Source organism: Eublepharis macularius, chromosome 15 (assembly GCF_028583425.1).
Source record: "Eublepharis macularius isolate TG4126 chromosome 15, MPM_Emac_v1.0, whole genome shotgun sequence".
Classification (NCBI taxonomy): Eukaryota; Metazoa; Chordata; class Lepidosauria; order Squamata; family Eublepharidae; genus Eublepharis; species Eublepharis macularius.
The window spans coordinates 58,750,159-58,770,226 of NC_072804.1; the positions used below are offsets into that span (position 1 = coordinate 58,750,159).

The 20,068-nt window shown below is 44.9% G+C and overlaps 1 protein-coding gene across 8 annotated transcripts in view; it reads left to right on the plus strand.

The window, feature by feature from the left end:
- LOC129343072 (leucine-rich repeat and fibronectin type III domain-containing protein 1-like protein) overlaps positions 1-10,478 on the plus strand; it is a 60,627-nt gene extending 50,149 nt beyond the window's left edge. For 7 of the 8 annotated variants that reach the window (XM_054999063.1, XM_054999066.1, XM_054999065.1 and 4 more), the window contains 2 exons: positions 2,681-4,075; positions 7,989-8,680. In XM_054999063.1, coding sequence (XP_054855038.1) covers positions 2,681-4,075; positions 7,989-8,499 — 1,906 coding nt within the window. In that variant the 3' untranslated portion in view covers positions 8,500-8,680. Of the gene's footprint in view, positions 1-2,680; positions 4,076-7,988; positions 8,681-10,454 lie in introns of those variants that run through there. The other variant, XM_054999070.1, reaches the window with a different exon arrangement.
- Positions 10,479-20,068: the final 9,590 nt, after the last annotated feature.

A 20,068-nucleotide genomic window follows, 5' to 3' on the forward strand; every position in this document is an offset into this window, starting at 1 on the left:
AAACTTGAGATACCTTTTGAAAGGAAATGGGAGTCTGGCACCTGGAATGTCAGAGGGTAGTTAAATGAGAGGGTTGTGAATATTCGGGAATGTGTGCTGACGGATATATCGGGAAATGGCAGTTCCGCTGGAAGCGGAACAGGCCAACAAATCTGCCCGGAAGTGAAAGTGGAAATCTACAAACATGGGGGGAGGGAGGGCTTCCTTGGTAGCCAACGCCGAGAAAGTCGCATGAGGTGGACAGCAACGGAGATGTGCGGGATGCTGGCAGGAGGCGCCCCCCCCCCCGTGTCTCTGTTCTTGTGGAAATGGGGGTGTTTGTTTTGTGGTGCTGAATTCAAAATTTTCAAGTGATTACAATGAAAAGGAAACATCAACTTCAGCATAAAGAGGGGTAGAAATTATTTTTCTGTCATAAATGTCTTATGAATCTGAGTTATGACTCAGATTGGGAGCAGTGATCAAATAGAAGTGTCTTGGATTATTTTCCGTGGACTTTAAATATGCTGCACGAGACAAACTGTGGAACCCACCTGACTGGAAACAACATGAGCTCTTTACCCATGTTAGCTGCTCAGTGTAGCAATATATTAAATCACTTTTCTATCGAAAGGCAAACACTTACATTAGATCTGCATTATCAGGGTGACAGTTATCTGTGTTGTTTTCATGCAATCAAGAAGACAAAACTTTGTGTGATTCTCTTGATCAGAGTAAGCAAATTGAAATGGCAAAGGAATTGGTTAAAGAAGAAGGAGTAGAGCCAAAGGGTGGCAGCCAAATGGAATGGGATGTGGTTAGAGGAGAGAGGGGTTGTACCAAAGAGAAAAGTTGGCCTGGTTTTCCTCTTTTGTCCAGTGCCGACAGAAACCTGGAACTGCTTCTGCTTTATGTTTCGGTTTGCCTCCACTGACTCCTGTTTGGTTTTGTGCCAGGGGGCATTGGAGACATTGAGTTGCCCGTTTTGCTTGCCAGGCCGCCTGTTCCTTGATGCCCCCACAGACATCTGTTTAGGATACTGAAGGAGTGAAACGAAGCAAAGGAGTGACGGAACTGTGACCAGAAAAGGACTTCATGGGTTCTGGCTTAACCGGGGGCCGCTGCCTCCCCCCAGCTTCTCTGTAAAATGGCATGTATGTGGATGCTCTTAATAGCATAGAATGTCTGCCATCTGCTGGGCTTTGCCTGGCATTTCAGAGGATCTAGACTTTTCAGACAAAGGGTTGATTAGCATTATACAGGATTTTGCTGGCACAATCCAAAGGTGAGGCACCCAAAGTCATTAGCTCGAGTAAGAAGAATCCTTTTTTCAGGAGGGTAGCCATATTGGTCTGTTGTAGCAAAGGAACAGTTCTCATTTCAGCATCTGATAAGTGGCCTCTAGCCTTGAAAGCTTTTACCGTGTGCCTTCTGGCTGCCACCAAACTCTTTTTTGCTTATGGCTCCTCCTTGGAATACATTAATTATATTTTTCCTATTCTAAAACAACTTTTATGCAAGGAGTCCTGTAGTATTGGAAGTGTGGCATGAGTGTGTGGGTCAGGAAGGTGATGTGTAGGGAAAGGTGAAGCTGCACCTCAGCTGTCTGGAAGGAGGGGCACCTGCCACCGATCCAGACTTCCTTGTGGGCTGAAGGAAACAGGGGATGGCTCCCAGAGAACTAATTGCAGATGCCTTTCCATTAAAAAAAATGAGAGTAGCCTTGCTGGATGTGACCCAAGCACAGTTTGTCTATTATATTTCATCCCACTGTTCCTTCACAGAACTTGGGGTGCTGTAGCCAGTTTGGTGTAGTGGTTAAGAGCATGGGACTCTAATCTGGAGAGCCGGGTTTGATTCCTCACTCCTCCGCTTGAAGCCAGCTGGATGATCTTGGGGCAGTCACAGCTCTCTTAGAGCTCTCTCAGCCCCACCCACCTCACAGGTTGTTTTGTTGTGGGGATAATAACGACATACATTGTAAGCAGCTCTGAGTGGGCATTAAGTTGTCCTGAAGGGCGGTATATAAATCGAATGTTGTTGTTGTTGTAGCTGATTCTCAATGACCCCGTGAGATGGGTTAGCTAAGAGAGAGGGACTGGGCCTTGGCCGTCCAGTGCATTTCATGGCAGAGTGGGCCTGGAAATGAGTCCAGCACTCTTAATTGCTACGCTACCAGCACAGCCTCTTTCCTACACTGGCCAAGCAAAAGCACCTGAAAAATCTGGAAACTGGGCATGGAGGGAGGAGTTAAATAGCTCAAGCTGCCTGTTGCGTGCAGCTAGCAGTTGGTCTGCCTTCATCCAGTTCCTTGCATGTGGTCTCTTTGGTGCATGTCTGTGAGTGATAAGAAATAATTGTGTCCTTATTGTGGGAAATCTCTGCCAGTTGTTCATATGGAGGGGCAGCTCAAAGTCTGTGATCAGTCTGGCTTTTTAAAAATGAAGATACATGAAATTGACTTGGATAAAGCAATACATACAGTTAAGCATGAGATGCAAGGATTAATTGCAAGACAGCAGTGGAGATGGGAGCAGAGCTGCTAGCTCCTGTCGCTTGTATTCACTTTTAGCTTCTGCCCTGCCTTTCTCGGCAGTCTAAGGTTAAATTCGAGACACAGTCCATCTTTATTTTACTTCCTTCACTATCCGTAAGAAACAAACTGACCTTAAGATGGGTATGGCTTGTTTTTTTTCTTCAGGTGTCTCTCCTACCTTACCATGGAAAGGGTGGCCCTGTACCTGCTGTTCATGAGCACTACTGTCGAGGCTATGATGTGTCCCACAAGATGCATGTGCCAGCACCTGTCTCCCTCCTTCACCATTCTCTGCACAAAGACGGGGCTTCTCTTCGTTCCTCCCACCATTGACCGGCGTACAGCAGAGCTCCGACTGATGGATAACTTTATCACTACACTCCGGCGGAAGGATTTTGCCAACATGACCAACCTGATTCACTTGACGCTGTCCAGAAATACCATCAGTCAGATTATGCCATATGCATTTTTTGATCTTAAAGGCCTTCATGCTTTGCACCTGGATAGTAATAGACTCACCTATATCCATGAGGATCACTTCAAAGGGTTATTCAATTTGCGACATTTAATTCTCAGTAACAATCAAATAAACTATATTTCTCCTGGATCTTTGGATGATTTCATTGATGTAATTGAGGATCTAGATCTATCTTATAATAATCTTGTTAATGTTCCTTGGGAAACGGTTGAAAGGCTTTCTAATGTCAATACCCTCAGCTTGGATCATAACCTCATAGATTTTGTACCTGAAGGAATTTTCTCAAATCTTCATAAATTAGCTCGGTTAGACATGACATCCAACAAATTAAAAAAGATTCCCCCGGACCCTCTGTTTTCTCGAATACCCGTCTATGCCAAACCAAAGGGGTCCCCCTTGTCCTCTTTGGTTTTGAGTTTTGGTGGGAACCCTTTGCACTGCAACTGTGAACTTGTATGGCTGAGGCGTCTCACCAGGGAGGATGACCTGGAAACATGTGCCTCTCCACCAGAGCTGATGGGCAAGTACTTCTGGTCCGTTAGAGAGGAGGAATTCATCTGTGAACCTCCAATGATAACGCACCGAACCTCAAAGCAGGTTGTCCTGGAAGGCCAGAGTGTTTCTTTGAAGTGCAAAGCTGTTGGTGACCCAGAGCCATTTGTTCGCTGGATTTCACCTGGTGGGAAGCTGGTCTCCAACACTTCCCGAACAATTTCCTATGAGAATGGCACCCTGGATATTTTGGAGGTATCTGGAGAGGAAAAAGGCATATTTACTTGCATAGCATCTAATGCTGCGGGTGAGTCTACTGCTCCGGTTGAACTTATGGTGAGTCCATACCCTCACCTTGCAAACAGCACAAACTGTGACAAAGAAGCAGAGCCTGGCCCCTCAGACATTTTGATCTCTGCCAAGTCGAGCTTCCCCAATGAAACCAAATCTTTTCCAGATGGGAAGGTTGCAGTTGCTGAGCTGACCTCCTCCTCTGCCCTCATCCAGTGGCCTTCCCAGCACCACATTTCAGGAATACGAATGTTTCAGATCCAGTATAACAGCTCTGTTGATGACATCCTGGTGTACAGGTAAGTGTGGCTCATGTCTCTTAAGCTGACATCAGATAATCTCAGAACCAAAACAAGCCGTGCAATGGTGGTGTGAACAATGCCTCCCCTTCCTTCTGCTGCCTTTGCTTGAGTGGAGGTGGAGAATCTGTGTGCATGAGAGCACGGTTCAGTTGTCTCCTAGCCCCCTGCTTGGTTTGGCCACCACTGCCCCTTCTTTTCCCTGTTCACAACTTGAGGCTCATATAGCGGTTGTGTGTTAAGTGAAGCCTGATTCACCCCCACCCCCCAGCCAGCTAACTCTCTGTAGTCCTGTCAAGAGTTTCTTGTCTGTGCATTGAATGAGCATTTCAAACCCCTCAGGATATCCAAATAGTCATCTGTCTTGCCCATTCTTGGTGGGTGGGCAAATGGTCACCTCTTTCTTGCCTGTCTCCATAAGGGAACCTCATCTCCTCTCAGCCTGAAATCTAAGGAGTTTATTGCTTCATTCTCAGAGAAGAATGTTTTCTCTAAGATGGGGTATCCGTGAGTATTAATCAAAGTATTCTACCTTTGTTAATCATTGTAGTGGGGACGGGAAAAGACCTAGTTGCAAAGTAAGGTGGTTTACAGAGAGGTGCTTTCAAAAGCACAGGACAGGGGAAGACTGACTCATAGTAGCAATACCAACCATAGAAAATTCAGTATGTAGAAATGTTATGCTTTACTTTCTTTGTTACAAGAAAGTTTGAGCTATCGAGAATTGTTTTAGAAACTGAATACTTGGTTAATTTGTGAATGCTTTCTTTCCAGAAATAGGCAGAAAGCCTCTATTAATTACTTTAACTTGTCATGCATGTGAATTTTCTCAGATTTCTCCGGCAAGCATTCTTTTGGGGCCAAAGTGTCACAAGTCAGCAGGAATGTGTGTTTAACAGTGAAATCCTAACCCCCCAGGCTGCACCGTCGCTCGTGTGCCAGTGCAAATGGAGCAGCGCTGGACGGCACCCTAATGACTTTCGCAGGACAGTCCCGCCAGCGCCCGAGCATGGCAAGGCAAAATGCAGCGGCCCCTGGGAGGTCCCGCCCACCATTCCCCTGACAACCCTGCTCACACCAGCCAATGGCCACACCCCTCCCCTCACATCCCAGCGAGAGAACAGCAGCAGCGCAGCCAATGGGGAGGCTGTGATTGCTGCCGCCGCTGCCGCCAATAGGCCCCCAATGGAGGGCAGGCATCCCTGGCAGGGAGGGGGCAGAGGTGACAGTGAGGGTCCAGATCGAACACCCCCCCTTCGCCTGTCCAGCCCCCATTTCTGATGAGGGCCAGGCCAGTAGCCGTAGCTCAGAGTGCCTGCACATGCCCACTTCCACTGCTACCACCAAAAGAAAAAGGTTTCCCCCCTCCCCTGAAAAGTAGGGCCAGACAGTAGGGAGCTGATCTCTGTTGCCTGGAGAGCAGTTGTACTTCCGGGAGATCTCCAGCTACCACCTGGAGACTGACAACCCTAATCAGTCCCCAGGTTCCGGAGAAGCAGGTGGGGGGGAGGCGGGGCCGACAATGAGTGACAGGAACACCCATTGGGAACCATGTGGGAGGCCGGGAGGCCGTTTGGAAACAAGGGGAATGAAAAGCGCGCTCAGACTTTCTGCCACGCAACGGGAACACATCACAAGGGGAATGAAAAGCGCGCTCAGACTTTCTGCCACGCAACGGGAACACATCACTGCATCTCTACAAAGCGAGAGCGGGGGCTGGGCCCTGACAGCCATGCCCCCCCAGAGTGAACTGAGAGACCCTCCCCATGCCAAGCCCATCCCTGCCTCCGCAAACACAACCCCCACCCCCTGGCAGCAGCTTTCCACCTGCACCCCGTCTTCCTGGCTTATCAGATGCCAGCCGCTCAGCCTACCAGAGAATGAAAGTCCTCGGTGCCTCCCCCCCCTCCTCACAGACATTCCTGGGCCACAGTTCAAGTCCCACCCCTCTGCCTGACGTTACATTGGGGGGCGGAGGGGGGTGGGGAGGCTGAACGGTGTCTGCTTGATACATTTGTAGGGATGTGCGAGTGGAAATATGTGACGGGGGTGTTGGGGGAGGGGCTAAGGACAAAGTCAGACACGCAAACACAGGATTTAGTTGTTTTTCGACTCGTTTTATTAAACTGGAAAAGGCGCCATTATTTCTAGGCTGGAAAGGGAGCCAAGGCATTTCACACAGCCCTCCGTCTTGCTCCCAGGGGCGAGGTTGAGTGCGGGCTGCGGTGAGATATTGCTTCCTGGGCAGGATCCGAATGTCACTCGCAGAGGATTGGGGGGGGCGTGGCGGGAAGGAGCAGACATGCTCGGGACATGCCTGCAAGAGAAAGACACACATGTGGGCTTTGCCTCGGTCCACGGCTGAGGCAAACCCCACACTCCAAAATCTGAGAAGATGCACATAGTAGAGAGCGGCAGCGGCAGCGACCAGCTGATGCGAGACTGTCTGGCAAGGATGCACTCTGCCTTGGGGTGCTTTTACCTTTAAGGGAGGAAACAAGCTGGTACTTACAAACACCTGGTGAAGAATAGCTTTCTGGGCAACTGCCTCTGGGGCGGGCAGGGACGGGCACCATCGCCCCCTCCCCTGCTGGGCCACATCTGAAGAGGCTAGTGGTCAGGTGGGTTCAGGTGAAGGGGCAGTTAGCACTAATCAGCGTGTCAGGTCCGCCGTCACCCCATCTCCTCCGTACCTGTCAGCATTCCCTTGTTGCTTAACGAGCTGGAACTTCAGAGTCAGGACACCTGCAAGGAAACAGGAGGGGCTGCTGTTAGTTAGCCAGATATTCCGGACTTTGTCCTTCTTCCCCTCAGCGAGTGCAGTTCTCCCACTTTTCTTGCAAAGTCCCCAAAGTGCGCCCAGTGCCTGCCACTGTGCGAGCCCCTCCCCTGCCTCAAAGTGGCCACGGCACACAGCGAACGGGCAGAGATTCCTGCTATGTGTTCACTTACCTGAGGGGTGTGGGCAGCGCTGGCCGGATGTTTTATAGGGTGCCTTCGCGGGTGATTGGGTGCGGGGAGGAGGGCTCGTCCATGCCAGGCGCGCACGCTGATTGGCCCCCGGGATAGTTCTCATCCTATGCTCCTTCGGGCCACGGGGGTGCGGCTGGGCGCTTGGAGAGGGGTCCGAGTTTTTGCCGTTCCATGGGCGCCTATGGGCTACGCCTTCTTCTTCCGTGGCATAACTATTTTGCACCGCTATGGGCGTTTCCGCTTCTGGAGGGGCTTAGGGAGCGAACTAACTCTGGCCCTGCCCTCCTCCTCACCCCCCCTGCGCTGGCACAGGGCTCTACGCCACTCCTCTGCCTCCGTCCAGCTGCCTGTTGCTTGCGCCGGCGCCAGCCCGCCAGCGGTGCAGTGCCTCGTCCCACCGCTGGCGGAAGACCATTTATGCGCACGTAGGAGCCAGATCCGCCGTCACAAGCCTTAGTTCGGTTCCTATTCACTTTCCCCGCCCCTGTTAGGATTGAGCTGCCCATGTTGGAGTCTGTAAAGGTTGTGAGCGGCTAGACTAGTATTAATGGTGAAAGGGCAGCAATCCCTTGTTTAACTTGTGGAGTTTCCTGCCATAAGACATGGCTATGGGGGAGCTAGAGAAATTCAGGGTGGGGCATGTTGTCCATTGAAGGCTAATAGCCATAGACTTTACCATGAATAGTAGTACGTTTGGGCAGGGAAGGGGAGAGTAGATGGGGGAATTTGTTCCCTTCTTTCTTGCCTGCTTGTGGTATGATCCAGCAAGAGTCTTTTGATGTTCTTGTGCTCTAGATGGCTGGATGACGCTTGCCAGCAGTAGGCAAAGCCCTTTCTTGTGTGTAGATTGGCAGTTGGAGGTCAGCGATTGAACAGGTGACTGGTCAAGCACTTGGTTGCCTGAGCTTCCGGCATTGATGGCCTTTGTGTTTCCTTGCAGGATGATTCCAGCAGCCAGCAAATCCTTCTTCCTCACGGACCTGATTGCTGGGCGTGACTACGATCTGTGTGTCCTGGCTGTTTATGACGATGGGGCGACATCTCTGACAGCAACCACGGTGATTGGATGTGTGCAGTTCACCACGGAGGAGGAATATAGGCAGTGCCGATCCCTCCATGCCCAGTTCCTGGGTGGAACAATGATCATTATTATCGGAGGCATCATTGTGGCATCTGTTCTGGTTTTCATCTTCATCCTCCTGATGAAGTATAAAGTTTACGCCAACCATCACAAAAATAAAAACACTGAAGTGAACAATGTCTGTTCTCAGACCAATGGCAGCCAAAGAGGCTCCATGGCTCAGTCAAGCTCCAAACTGGCAGAGGGGCATATCAGTCCGCAGCAGGAATGCTCAGGAGTGGCTGTCAAAGGCAAAACAGTAATAGATCGGGATCGCGAAAGAGCACCTCCCTCAGACACTGCTTTGAGAAACGAAGCATTGTTTCAGTAGCCATGCTAGCGGTTATTGATTGCAAGGTTGTGCAAAACAATAACTCATGTGGTTGTATTTTATGCTTCACTACTATTGTCTATTTTTAAGATCAGATGGTTTAAAAATATTTTTTTAATCTGTAAATGTTCTTGCATTCTTAACTATTTTTGTTGCACAATATTAAATATAAAATGTGTGATTTCCAAGGGCTCTTTACTGGTTCTTTTCTAGCATCTGCAGCGTAAAGTCAGAACCAATGTGGCTCTGGCAAAAGGTGGCTTTGGTGTAAATCTCCAAACAATAATTTCTGGTCTGGTCCTGGGTTGCAGCACATCAAGAGCAGTGACAGCCAGGCCAACAATGCATCACATTCTAGAGTTGGAAGAGGCCTGGAGGTCCCTCTAGTCCCCGGCCACCTGCTCAGAATGGGAAATCCAAAACAACAGCTTTCTGGGCTGATCTTAATGCCCCTTGAAAATCTCCAGTGAGGCAAAACTCCTAGAAAGAGAGGACATTTATTCTCATGTTGAACCAAAATCTCCCCCTGAATCGTAAGCCCGTCACACCTAGCCTAGTCATCTGTTTTGCTGGCCACTGGAAAATAGTACTTCAGAGGAGCAGCAGCCAAACTGGCAGGACTGGGAGAGAGTGCGTCCATGGAGGCAGCCTAACATTGCATCAACCTTCTTGGCAGCGGCAGCACGCTGGCCTACTTGGGGGTGATGCTCCAGTCAGCTCTGAATCCACTCTGTGGTGTTCTTCTCTAGCCTGCCTTTAACCAGTCTGCTGGCTAGAACAGCATGGGAGACTTTTCAAATGATTTGTTATTTTCGTAGCATTCCCACAATGCACTAAGCTGGTAATGTGATCTAAACAAGTCATAATTGTGTGGCAGGATTTATTTTTGAAAAATTCATGCTGGCTTCTATGCCAACCCAGTGAGACTTGGATTGAGTAGAGACTATGAATGATTATCTCGTTGCCAAAGGCATATAAACCTTCAGGCATTCTATTCAGATTCTGCCATGGAGGGGAGGGGAGGGGAGGAGGGAGGGGGTCACACCCAGCCTGGATTGTGCACGCCACCTCTTCCATGACTTCTTGTAACTTATTTACGTCTACATGACCCTCACTCCCTGCACTCTCTCCCTCCTCCTCTCACCACCTGTCTTTCTGGCCAGTTTCTTCATACCCTCCATGCATCTGATGAAGAGAGCTGTGGCTCTCAAAAGCTTATGCTGCAATAAAGTTGGTTAGTCTTAAAGGTGCTACTGGACTCTACTATTTTTCTGGTTTTTAGTAATTTTTGCATTGTTTTCCAGGAGGTTACAGACTGACTGGTGTATCATTTGTTCTGTCTAGTGTGCCCAGAGTTTTTTTTTATTCCACCCATCTTTGGAGCTTGGAGCAATAGGCGTGGTTCGCCCTTCCTCATTTTGCCCTCTGAAGAGAGCCAGTTTGGTGTAGTGGTTAAGAGTGTGGGACTGTAATCTGGAGAACCAAGTTTGATTCCCCGCTCCTCCGCTTGAAGCCGGCTGGGTGACCTTGGGCGAGTCACAGTTCTCTGGAGCTCTCTCAGCCCCACCCACCTCACAGGGTGTTTGTTGTTGTGGGGATAATAATGACATACTTTGTAAGCAGCTCTGAGTGGGCATTAAGTTGTCCTGAAGGGCGGTATATAAATCGAATGTTATTGGTGGTGTTGTTATTAAGTAGGTTAGAGATTGGGGGTGGGTTAGGGAAAAAATAGCGTTTTTTATGTTTAAAAGAAACCTTTCTATGAATTTACAACATAAAATAGTTCACTTCTACTGATATGAACTATAGACAACATGTAGAATTTCCAAAGTTAGAAAATTTCCTACTTACAAATAAATTAATTACATTAAAACCCTTTTAACCAAGAAGTGTTCATAGACCTACAACTTTTTACAAATGTATTTATTTTATATTTTGTATTTATATATTCACAGATGACCTGAACTAGAGAGAGATTGGACACATCAGTCTGCTGAAATCCATTAAGTTATTGGAGGGTTTCTCTCTTGGAACAAATGTCATCGTCTGACCCATTCTGTGGTTTTGATATTCTTTTTTCTCAAGGTTCTCATCTGCCTAAGATTGGTCTAAATAAAATGAGCTGTTTTTGAAACTTCTCCCAGTTTTGCCAATGTGAGTTCTTTTGCCATACATATGGAAAAAATGAAGAATTCACAAATCTCTCTACAGATGTATTTATCGATTTCATTTCCTGTCCTGCCTATTATGTCTCATTGGGTATAATCACTTCCAGCCAGTCTTCTGTGGAGAGAGAAGAAGATGGGTAGCTGTGTTTGTCTTTAGTAGTAGAAAAGAGCATGTAGCACCTGTAAGACTAACAAAATTTGAGGTAGGCTGCCTGACAAAGAAGTGAGTTGTGGCTCATGAAAGCTCATACTCTACCACAAATTTTGTTAGTCTTATAGGTGCTACTGGACTCTTGCTCGTTTCTGTGTTGTGTGTGCATCTTCTTTCAGTGTTCTGTACACTAGGCAAGGAGTTGGGGAGTGCGGCAGTGATGGCTTATCATATTCTGTGGAGGTGGACTTGGGGTCCTGCTCACTGCAGCTCGATGTTCCTTAACTGTAAAATGGGACTGTGGATCTTCCAGGGTGCTTTAATCTGTCAAAATTATCAAGTTTTTGATAATTTTGATATTTACCTGACATTACCTGGGTTGTGCATTGGAGACTGCAGCGTGCTTTGCTAGCTTTGCATGTGCTCACTAATCTTGCCTTTCCCCCGTCTGGGGCATCATGTCCTGCTTCTCCTGGAGCCATCTGGTAATGCCTCCCTTCCTGCAAAGGAAACCCAGAAAGAAATGTTGAAGGGTCACGTTTGAGTTTCTTGTCCAGCCACCTTCTGCTAGCCCCCCCCCCCCGCTGCTCTAATTCCGAACACAACTGCAGTACAGTTGCTTATGCTGCAGATCTATGGAAAGCATTGCTGAGGCACTGCTGAGTTTCCATTTTAAGAATTCAATGTTGCGTACAGCATGAAAACACAGGCAGTAGCGTAGGAGGAGGCTGGCCAAAAGAGTAGCTGGTGCCAGGCCTTTCTTAAGTAATTCTGTGCCTTTACTGGGCATTTACACCCAATGCCGGATCGAGGTCTTGCACTTGGAATCAAGGAGCTGAGAAGGAATAAGTGGTGGTGCTCAGCTCTGTGCTGCAGGTCATGAAATGAACTAAGAATGAGGACCCAAGACGGAGAGCATTCGAAAGATGATGCACTCCAAAGTTCTGCAAACACTTAACAGCTTGGATTGAAATTTTATCTCCTTTACACCACCCATTCACAATACAGGAGGTCATATGGTATAGCAGAAGACCATTGTTTTAAAAAAATTAAGCAAAATATCTTTTTTAAAAGATGTATTAAATATGTGGGATAAATACAGATTGAAATTCCCTCCTAAAATTTCAAGATAGTCAATATTTATAACACAATTGGTTCCCACCTGGTAAAACACAAATTACAGCTAACTTTTGGAGAAATTTAAATATCACATGTCTCCTAAATATTACATCAAAATTAAAGATTCCAACAAAAAAAATTGGAAAACAATTCACAGACTATTACTTGGTTTAATTATCTACAAATTTCCCATATGGCAAATCAAATACATTTACGGGGCAGAGGCAGTGGGGTGAGAGCTTCCCCAGGAAGACCCGCCAGAGAGAGGGTGTGGGCATTGGAGAACGGAGAGGTGGAAGGTGGAAAGAGAGAGCCAGGAAGGATTTAGAAGGCTGTGCTGCAGAGTCAAGGCAGCAGCGAGCATCAAGGCTCAGAGAAGGGGCAGTAGGGACAGAAGTCCAGTCTCGGAGAGCCAGGGAGGAGGGAGCAGAGAGGTTCGGAGCCCAGCCCTGTCAGGCAACCCAGAATGTCTTGGCAGGCACGCTGCTACAGCCGAACAGCCTGATAAACAGGCAGGCGAGTAACACCAAAGGAACACAGGCGAAGGGAACACTGGAAATGTAGGAGGTCAGGACTTCCAGTTTGGGATTCATGGAGGTCTAATGCAGCTCCATTTGCGGAGCTGACCAGACTGCCGTTTTAAGCAGCCGGCGGGGTGAAAATAGCCCGCGGCCGACTGCTCTCAGGCGGAGAGCAGGCAAAGAACGCTCAAGACCCTAGGGTGAGTTAGATCTCGGACGAGGGGGGGGGCTCTGCACAACGGGTCCCCTCCCGATCCTTGAGGTCCCACCTTGCAACGGGTCGGCTACAATCTCTGCGGCAGTTTTGGGGCCAATTCGGCTGGCATAAGACCTACATACCCAAGCTTCGATTGGGGGAAGAAGTGGAAAGGAGAACTTGAAATCGAAACAGCGATTACAACCCGAGGAAAGTGAAGGGAAGGTAAAGATCACTATCTTCCGATATGGGACAGATTGATAAAAACAGAGAGGAAAAAAAGTAGATTTTTAAACTGCAACAGACTAGCGAAAAGGAGGGGAAGCTTCGGCAGGAGTTGTATTTGAAAAGAGACTAAGTTTAAAGAAGTTATTAAAGAAATCGGACTATTGTTTTGAATACCTGTGGCTTTGGAGCTGTGAGAAAAAGACACCATCGCGAGATCTGCTGTGGGAAGACGGGAGACAGGAAGTGCGTAACAACAATAGAGTGGCTGGAGAGAAGCGGCCCTTGCTGGAGGGCAGGAAGAAGGGAATCGCCATCTTTGAGAGGGGAAGGGTTGTGGCCTCAGCGGAAAAGGAAGTAGGCCATATTGGATTATAAAATCATAGAGAGACCATAGAGAAAAGACGCCTGACATTTTGGACCCTTTAAAAGCAATTTATGTAAGAAGACCGGGACATTTGAAATAAAAAAGGTACCAAATTTAACGCCACGGAGCTAAGGAAGAGAGCGGACTCGTGGGAGCGAGCCAAAGCAAGCCCCACGATGTCGAAGAAAGAGTGGCAATCGGCAATAGAAAACCTGGATAAAAAACTTTTTGAGGTGATTAAAGAATTCAAAGACATGAAATTGGAGCTGATCAAAGAGGTTAAACAGACAGTTAAATCGGAGCTGTCAGAAGTAAAATCGGAGCTGTCAGAAGTGAAGAAAGGTATGGAAACAATACAAAGTGAATTACAAGGGACGCAGCAGAGAGTTAAAACAGTAGAAGGAGCGATGGAGAACTTAGCAGATACGCAACAAACAGAGATGAAGCTGATGAGGGGAAGGATGGCGGTTGCGGAAAGTAGACATATGGAGAAGCAGCTGAGATTTCGCGGTCTGCCGGAAATGGAAGGAAAGTCAGCGCAAGAACAGATGACGGAGGTGTTAGCTGAATACCTGGGGAAGGAGGAGGAGGATGTTGTGGCTATCCTAGATGTGGCATATCGTGTGAATTCGAGAATTGCAACCCAGAGGAAAGTACCAAGAGACGTGATTGTACAATTTACAACAAGAAACATGAAAGAGAAGATTGTGACTAAACAGTTTCAAGATCCATTGGAGATCGATGGCAAGACAATCATTATAATGAAGGAACTACCCAGATCAGTGTTACTAGATCGGAAAAAATATAAAGCGCTAATCCAGATGTTGAAGGACATGAAAATCAGGTACAGATGGGAGCTCCCAGAGGGTTTGTCCTTCGAATTTGGAGGTGCCAAAAAGCGTATCAGATCTGAGCGGGAGATGGAGCGATTTATAAGGGACAATGAAAAAGACTTACCAACAAGATTATGAATATGGAGTGTAAAGTATTATCTTGGAATGTAAATGGACTAAACTCACCGAATAAGAGAAAAAATATTTTTCACTGGCTATTAAAACAAAAATGTGATATTGTTTGTTTGCAAGAGACTCATATTCGAAAACAGGATGTAAAATATTTAAAATTGGGAAAATTGGGCAAGGACTTCGTAGCGGCCTCAAGTAAGAAAAAAAGAGGAGTGGTGTTGTATGTAAAAGAGGAGCTACAACCAAAATTCATAATGAAAGATGTGGAAGCCAGATTCGTAGCAGTGGAATGTATTTGGAACTTAAAGAGAGTGTTGGTAGTCGGAATCTATGCACCTAACGGTGCAAAAGAGAGCTTCTTTGAGGATTTGAGGAAGCATTTAGACGATCTTTCATATGATCAGATAATTCTTGCTGGAGACTTCAATGGAGTGACAGACTTGGAACTGGATAAAAAGACTACAATGGCACAAAAGAAAAGAGGACTATTACCAAAGCTCTTTTTTGAGTTGATTCAACAAGAGACTCTTGAAGATGTATGGAGGAGAGAATATCCTAAAAGTAGACAGTTTACTTTTTATTCTGCAAGGCACTCCACACTATCAAGAATTGACATGATTTGGGCCTCAAAAGATTTGGCGTTATGGACTAAGGATGTAGAAATAATGCCGATGGTAGGCTCAGATCATAACCCAATTATGTGGAAATTAGGGAAAAGGAGAAAAAGGAAAGCATGGAGAATAAATGAGGACTTGCTACAGGAAAAAGAGAATATGGAAATATTGAGAAGAGAGACAAAGTTTTTCATACAATACAACGTGAATAAAGAAGTACCAACTGATAAAGTTTGGGATGCTTATAAGGCGGTTATAAGGGGCATACTAATGGACTTACATGGTAGAGCAAGAAAGAAGAAAGAGGAGAAGAGACAAGAGATTGAGGAGAAAATAAAAGCTAAGGAAATACAGTTAAAAAAGTGACCAGGGAAAAAGAAATTATACCAGGAAATTAAAATATTGCAAGAACAGCTAACAGCAATGAGTAATAAAGAATTGGAGTGGAATCTCAAAAAGCTGAATCAGAAAGCGTTTGAGGGTGCAAATAAACCTGGGAAGTACCTGGCATGGCAACTGAAGAAGAGAAGGGAAAAGAAAATAATAAATAAAATTTGTGAAGATGACAAAACGTATTTGGAACAGACTACCATTAGTAGAGCCTTTTATAAGTTCTACGCTAAACTGTACAACAAGAAAGAAGTAAATAAAGACTCAATAGCGTCATATCTGGAGAAAATGACACTTCCAGAAATCTCGGACGCTTGGAGAAGTAAATTGAACAGTGAGGTAACGGATGAGGAAATAAGTAAGGCAATACAATCTGCAAATCTAGGAAAGGCGCCAGGGCCAGATGGACTTACAGCTAAATTTTATAAGACTATGGCCAATGAGCTGGCACCATTCCTAAAGGAGGTGATCAATGGAGTTCTAAGGGATCAAAGGATTCCAGACACTTGGTCTGAAGCGAACATATCATTGATCCCAAAAGAGGGCCAAGATTTGACTAATGTGAAAAATTACAGACCTATATCGTTACTCAACAACGACTATAAAATTTTTGCGAAGATACTGGCGGAGAGACTGAAGGGGTGGCTTTCGGAAGTTATAGAGGAGGAGCAAGCAGGCTTTTTGCCAGACAGACAAATAAGAGACAATTTAAGGACAGTGATTGATGCTATTGAATATTATGATAAGCGTTGTGATAAAGAGGTTGGTTTCTTCTTTGTTGACGCGGAAAAGGCATTTGACAATTTAAACTGGGACTTTATGTTTGCCACTATGGAAAAGCTACAATTAGGAGAAAGATTCATCAGAGCAATTAAGGAAATTTACAGAGACCAGACTGCAGCAATTGTGGTGAATGATGAACTGACTAAGAAACTGATTATAAGTAAAGGAACAAGACAAGGTTGCCCGTTGTCTCCACTGTTGTTCATTTTAGTATTGGAGATCCTGATGATACAAATACGACAAGACGAGGAAATTCGAGGAATAAAAATAAAGGACTATTCATACAAGGTCAGAGCATTTGCGGACGATATAATGTTAATCGTAGAGGACCCATTGGAGAACATGCCAAAAGTGATAGACAAGATCAAGGAGTTTGGAGACTTGGCAGGTTTCTATATTAACAAAAAGAAGTCAAAGATATTATGTAAAAATATGACTAAGCAGAAACAACAATTGTTAATGGAAACAACGGATTGTGAAGTAACAAGTAAGGTGAAATACTTGGGAATTGAACTGACTGCAAAGAATATAGATTTATTCAAGAATAATTATGAAAAACTATGGACTCAGATAGAGATTTGATTAAATGGAATAGGCTCAATCTGTCATGGTTGGGTAGGATTGCAGCAGTTAAAATGAATGTGTTACCAAGAGTGATGTTTTTGCTACAGACAATACCAATCATCAGAGACTCTAAACAATTTGAAAAATGGCAGAGGAAAATATCGGACTTTGTATGGGCAGGCAAGAAGCCTCGAGTGAAAATGAAAGTTTTACAAGATGCAAAGGAAAGAGGCGGAATGCAACTGCCCAATCTGAGACTTTACCACGATGCAATCTGCCTAGTTTGACTGAAAGAGTGGATGACATTAAAGAACAAGAAATTATTAGCCCTAGAGGGATATAAAAAAATATTTGGATGGCACGCATACCTATGGTACGACAAAGTAAAGGTCAACTCGATGTTCCTGCACCATTTTGTACGGAGAAGTCTATACACAATCTGGAAGAAGTACAGAAATTATCTACAAGAAGGAACTCCCTGGTGGGTGGTTCCATATGAGGTGATAGACCCGAGAGCTGTTGATAATGAACGACAATGTTTAACTTACAAAGAAATAACTAAAATTGAAGCAGCTAAACTTAGAATAAAGACGCAAGAGGAACTATCACCTAATTACGATTGGTTCCAGTATAGACAGATTAGAGACTTGTATAACTCGGACTCTGTAAAGGGAGGTATACGAATAGAGAATTCGGAACTAGAGCAGACTCTTCTTAAAGAGGATAAGAAAAGAATATCCAAGGTATACCAAGTACTGTTGAAATGGTATACCGAGGATGAGACAGTTAAAACACAAATGGTGAAATGGGCTATAAATTTTAATAAAGAAATAACAATGGAGGCATGGGAATACTTGTGGAAGACTACAATGAAGATAACGACATGTACAAATATCAAAGAGAACATCTATAAAATGATCTATCGTTGGCACATGACACCAAAGAAGATTGCGCTAGGGAATTTGAACACTTCTAATAAATGCTGGAAATGTAGGAAGCATGAGGGCTCCCTCTATCATATGTGGTGGTCGTGTGAGGTAGCCAGGCAGTACTGGGGGGTAATAATAAGAGAAATGAGTGAAATTTTACAATTTCAAATCAATAAGAACCCAGAACTCCTGCTACTGAATTTGGGAATGGAGGGAATTCCAGCCCATCACAGGACGCTGATATTTTACATGATGGCAGCAGCTAGACTTTTGTATGCGCAAAAATGGAAAGTACAAGAAGTGCCAACTATCGAAGATTGGATCTACAAATTGCTGTACATGGCCGAAATGGACAAGATGACAAGAAAACTGAGAAATCTGGACTCAGGGCAGTTTAACACAGACTGGGAGAAGCTGAAACAATATTTGGAGAAGAAATGGGAGGTGGGAGGAAAACTGTGGCAGTTTGAGAACTACTGAAGTATAATAAAATGTAGAGGGGGGTGACTTTACCGGGGGGAGAAGAGATAAATGTGAATTTATAAGCAGTTAGATTAACAGATTGATATATATATAGATATATATAGGCTAATAAACAGAATATTGATAGAAAATAATTAACTATAAGGATTAAAAATAAGGATTGAGTAACCAATAATATTTTCTTTCTTTGATAAGATTTGTACAATGCACCAAACTGAATGTCTGAAGGTATAGACGAGTCAAATTGATTGACTATGTTATATAGAGTTATTGATTGAGAGTTATATAGAATTATTATAAAAAGACAGAATGAGCAATATATAGAGAATAAGTCAAATTGTTTGATTTAAATGAATGTAAGATTTATATGGTTTATGATATATAGAAATATTTAAAATTGGAAAATGGGATAAATTGTTTATCTAAGATCGAAACAAAGACTTACAGTTTGGGTATATAATATTAAAAATAGTTAAGGATGTACTGCTTAGATTAATGGAGAATATATATTTGTTTTAGATAGAGGAAACTAATAGAAGTAAGGGAAAAGGGACAAAGGGTTGGAAAACTGTTGGAAGTCAACAAAAGGGGGGGAAAGGGAGGGGGTTATGAATGGAAAATGGGGGAAAATAGAATGTAAATGTAAAAATAACGGATTCTAACCCAATAAAAAAATTTTCAAAAAAAAAAAGAAATGTAGGAGGTCAGAAAGTCCAGTCAGGCCTGAGGTGAGCTGTAAGACTGTAGCCCTTTGTTAAAGGGCAGCGTCTACTCTGAGGCCACGGGACCAAACATCACAGAACCCAAAACAGATTTTGAAAAAAATTTAGAACTTCCAGGAAAGAAAAAAGGACTCATTTCAAAAATTTACAACATTTTGTTGCAAACAGAAAACAATTAAAAAAATCTTACGTATCTAAATGGGAACAAGACTGGGGTATTGCAATAACATTGGAACAACGGTCAACAATTTGGTCATCGAAGTTCTTCAGTAACCCGGTAATAAGCACCAAACTGCAAATATTTAAAGTTATTATGCATTGGCATAATACCCCTCGTAGATTGGCTGTTATAACAAAAAATACTCTCCTTATTGTTGGAGAGAATGTGGGGAAATATGTACATATGTACACCGCTGGTGGAATTGCTGTAAAATAATTGTTTATTGGAAAGAAATTTTGAAAAATATACACCAAATTATGGGATATATAATCCCACTTCAACCACAAATAATCTTTTTGGAATTATGGCAAGATGTAAACGTCCCTGAGTTTCCTTAGAACCTTGTCAGATATATGGTAATAGCACCAACTTACATTTTTGGTGGGGGGAGGATAAACACTGGAATAGGCTGAAATGAGTATTAAACAAATAGTGGTGCTGCAAAAAAAAAGCGGGATGCATTAAAGACTGGAGAACAATATTTTGGAAATGAATTTCTTTCCCTTACTTCCTAAATCATTCCCTCCACAGGCTCCATCCAAATCTCTAGGTATTTTTCAAGCAAGAATTTGCAACCCTAAGACTGGGGAGGTTGAGGGTGGAGGAGCAACAGATGTCCTACTCTAGAATGTAACAGGTAAGGAAGACGGGGCTTCTAAGCAGGAGCAAGTTTGCCATTATGGTCTCCAGGGGAAAATTTCCGATGAGTTTACAGCTCGGGGTGGACCTTCTCCTGAACAGTCCCATGCCCCCGACCCAGTCAGGGTCCCAGCAGCCAGGAGGACGAATAAGGCTAGGCTAGGCTAGCGGTTCAGAAAAGCCTGGTGCTGCAGCTGCTTCCTGCCTTGGCTTTGCTCCACTGGCGCCATCAGTGACCAGAGGCATCAACGACAGGTGAGGCAAGGATGAGTGGAGGGAGACAGGCAGCCACGGCCCTTGGCTTCACTGTGGTGCTGGCGGCTGCTGCTGGCTTGTACTTACACGTTAGCCCTTCAGCTGGGGGACCTCCATCAGATGAAGCAGTGGTGCTGGAAGAAGAGTGGGACCCATGGAGGTGAAGCGCCTTTTCCACGCTTATTTTGGCCACCCTGTCCATCCCTGTTGCTAAGTCATGGAGAACTTTAAAGGTCCCAGGATTTTATGATGTGGGAA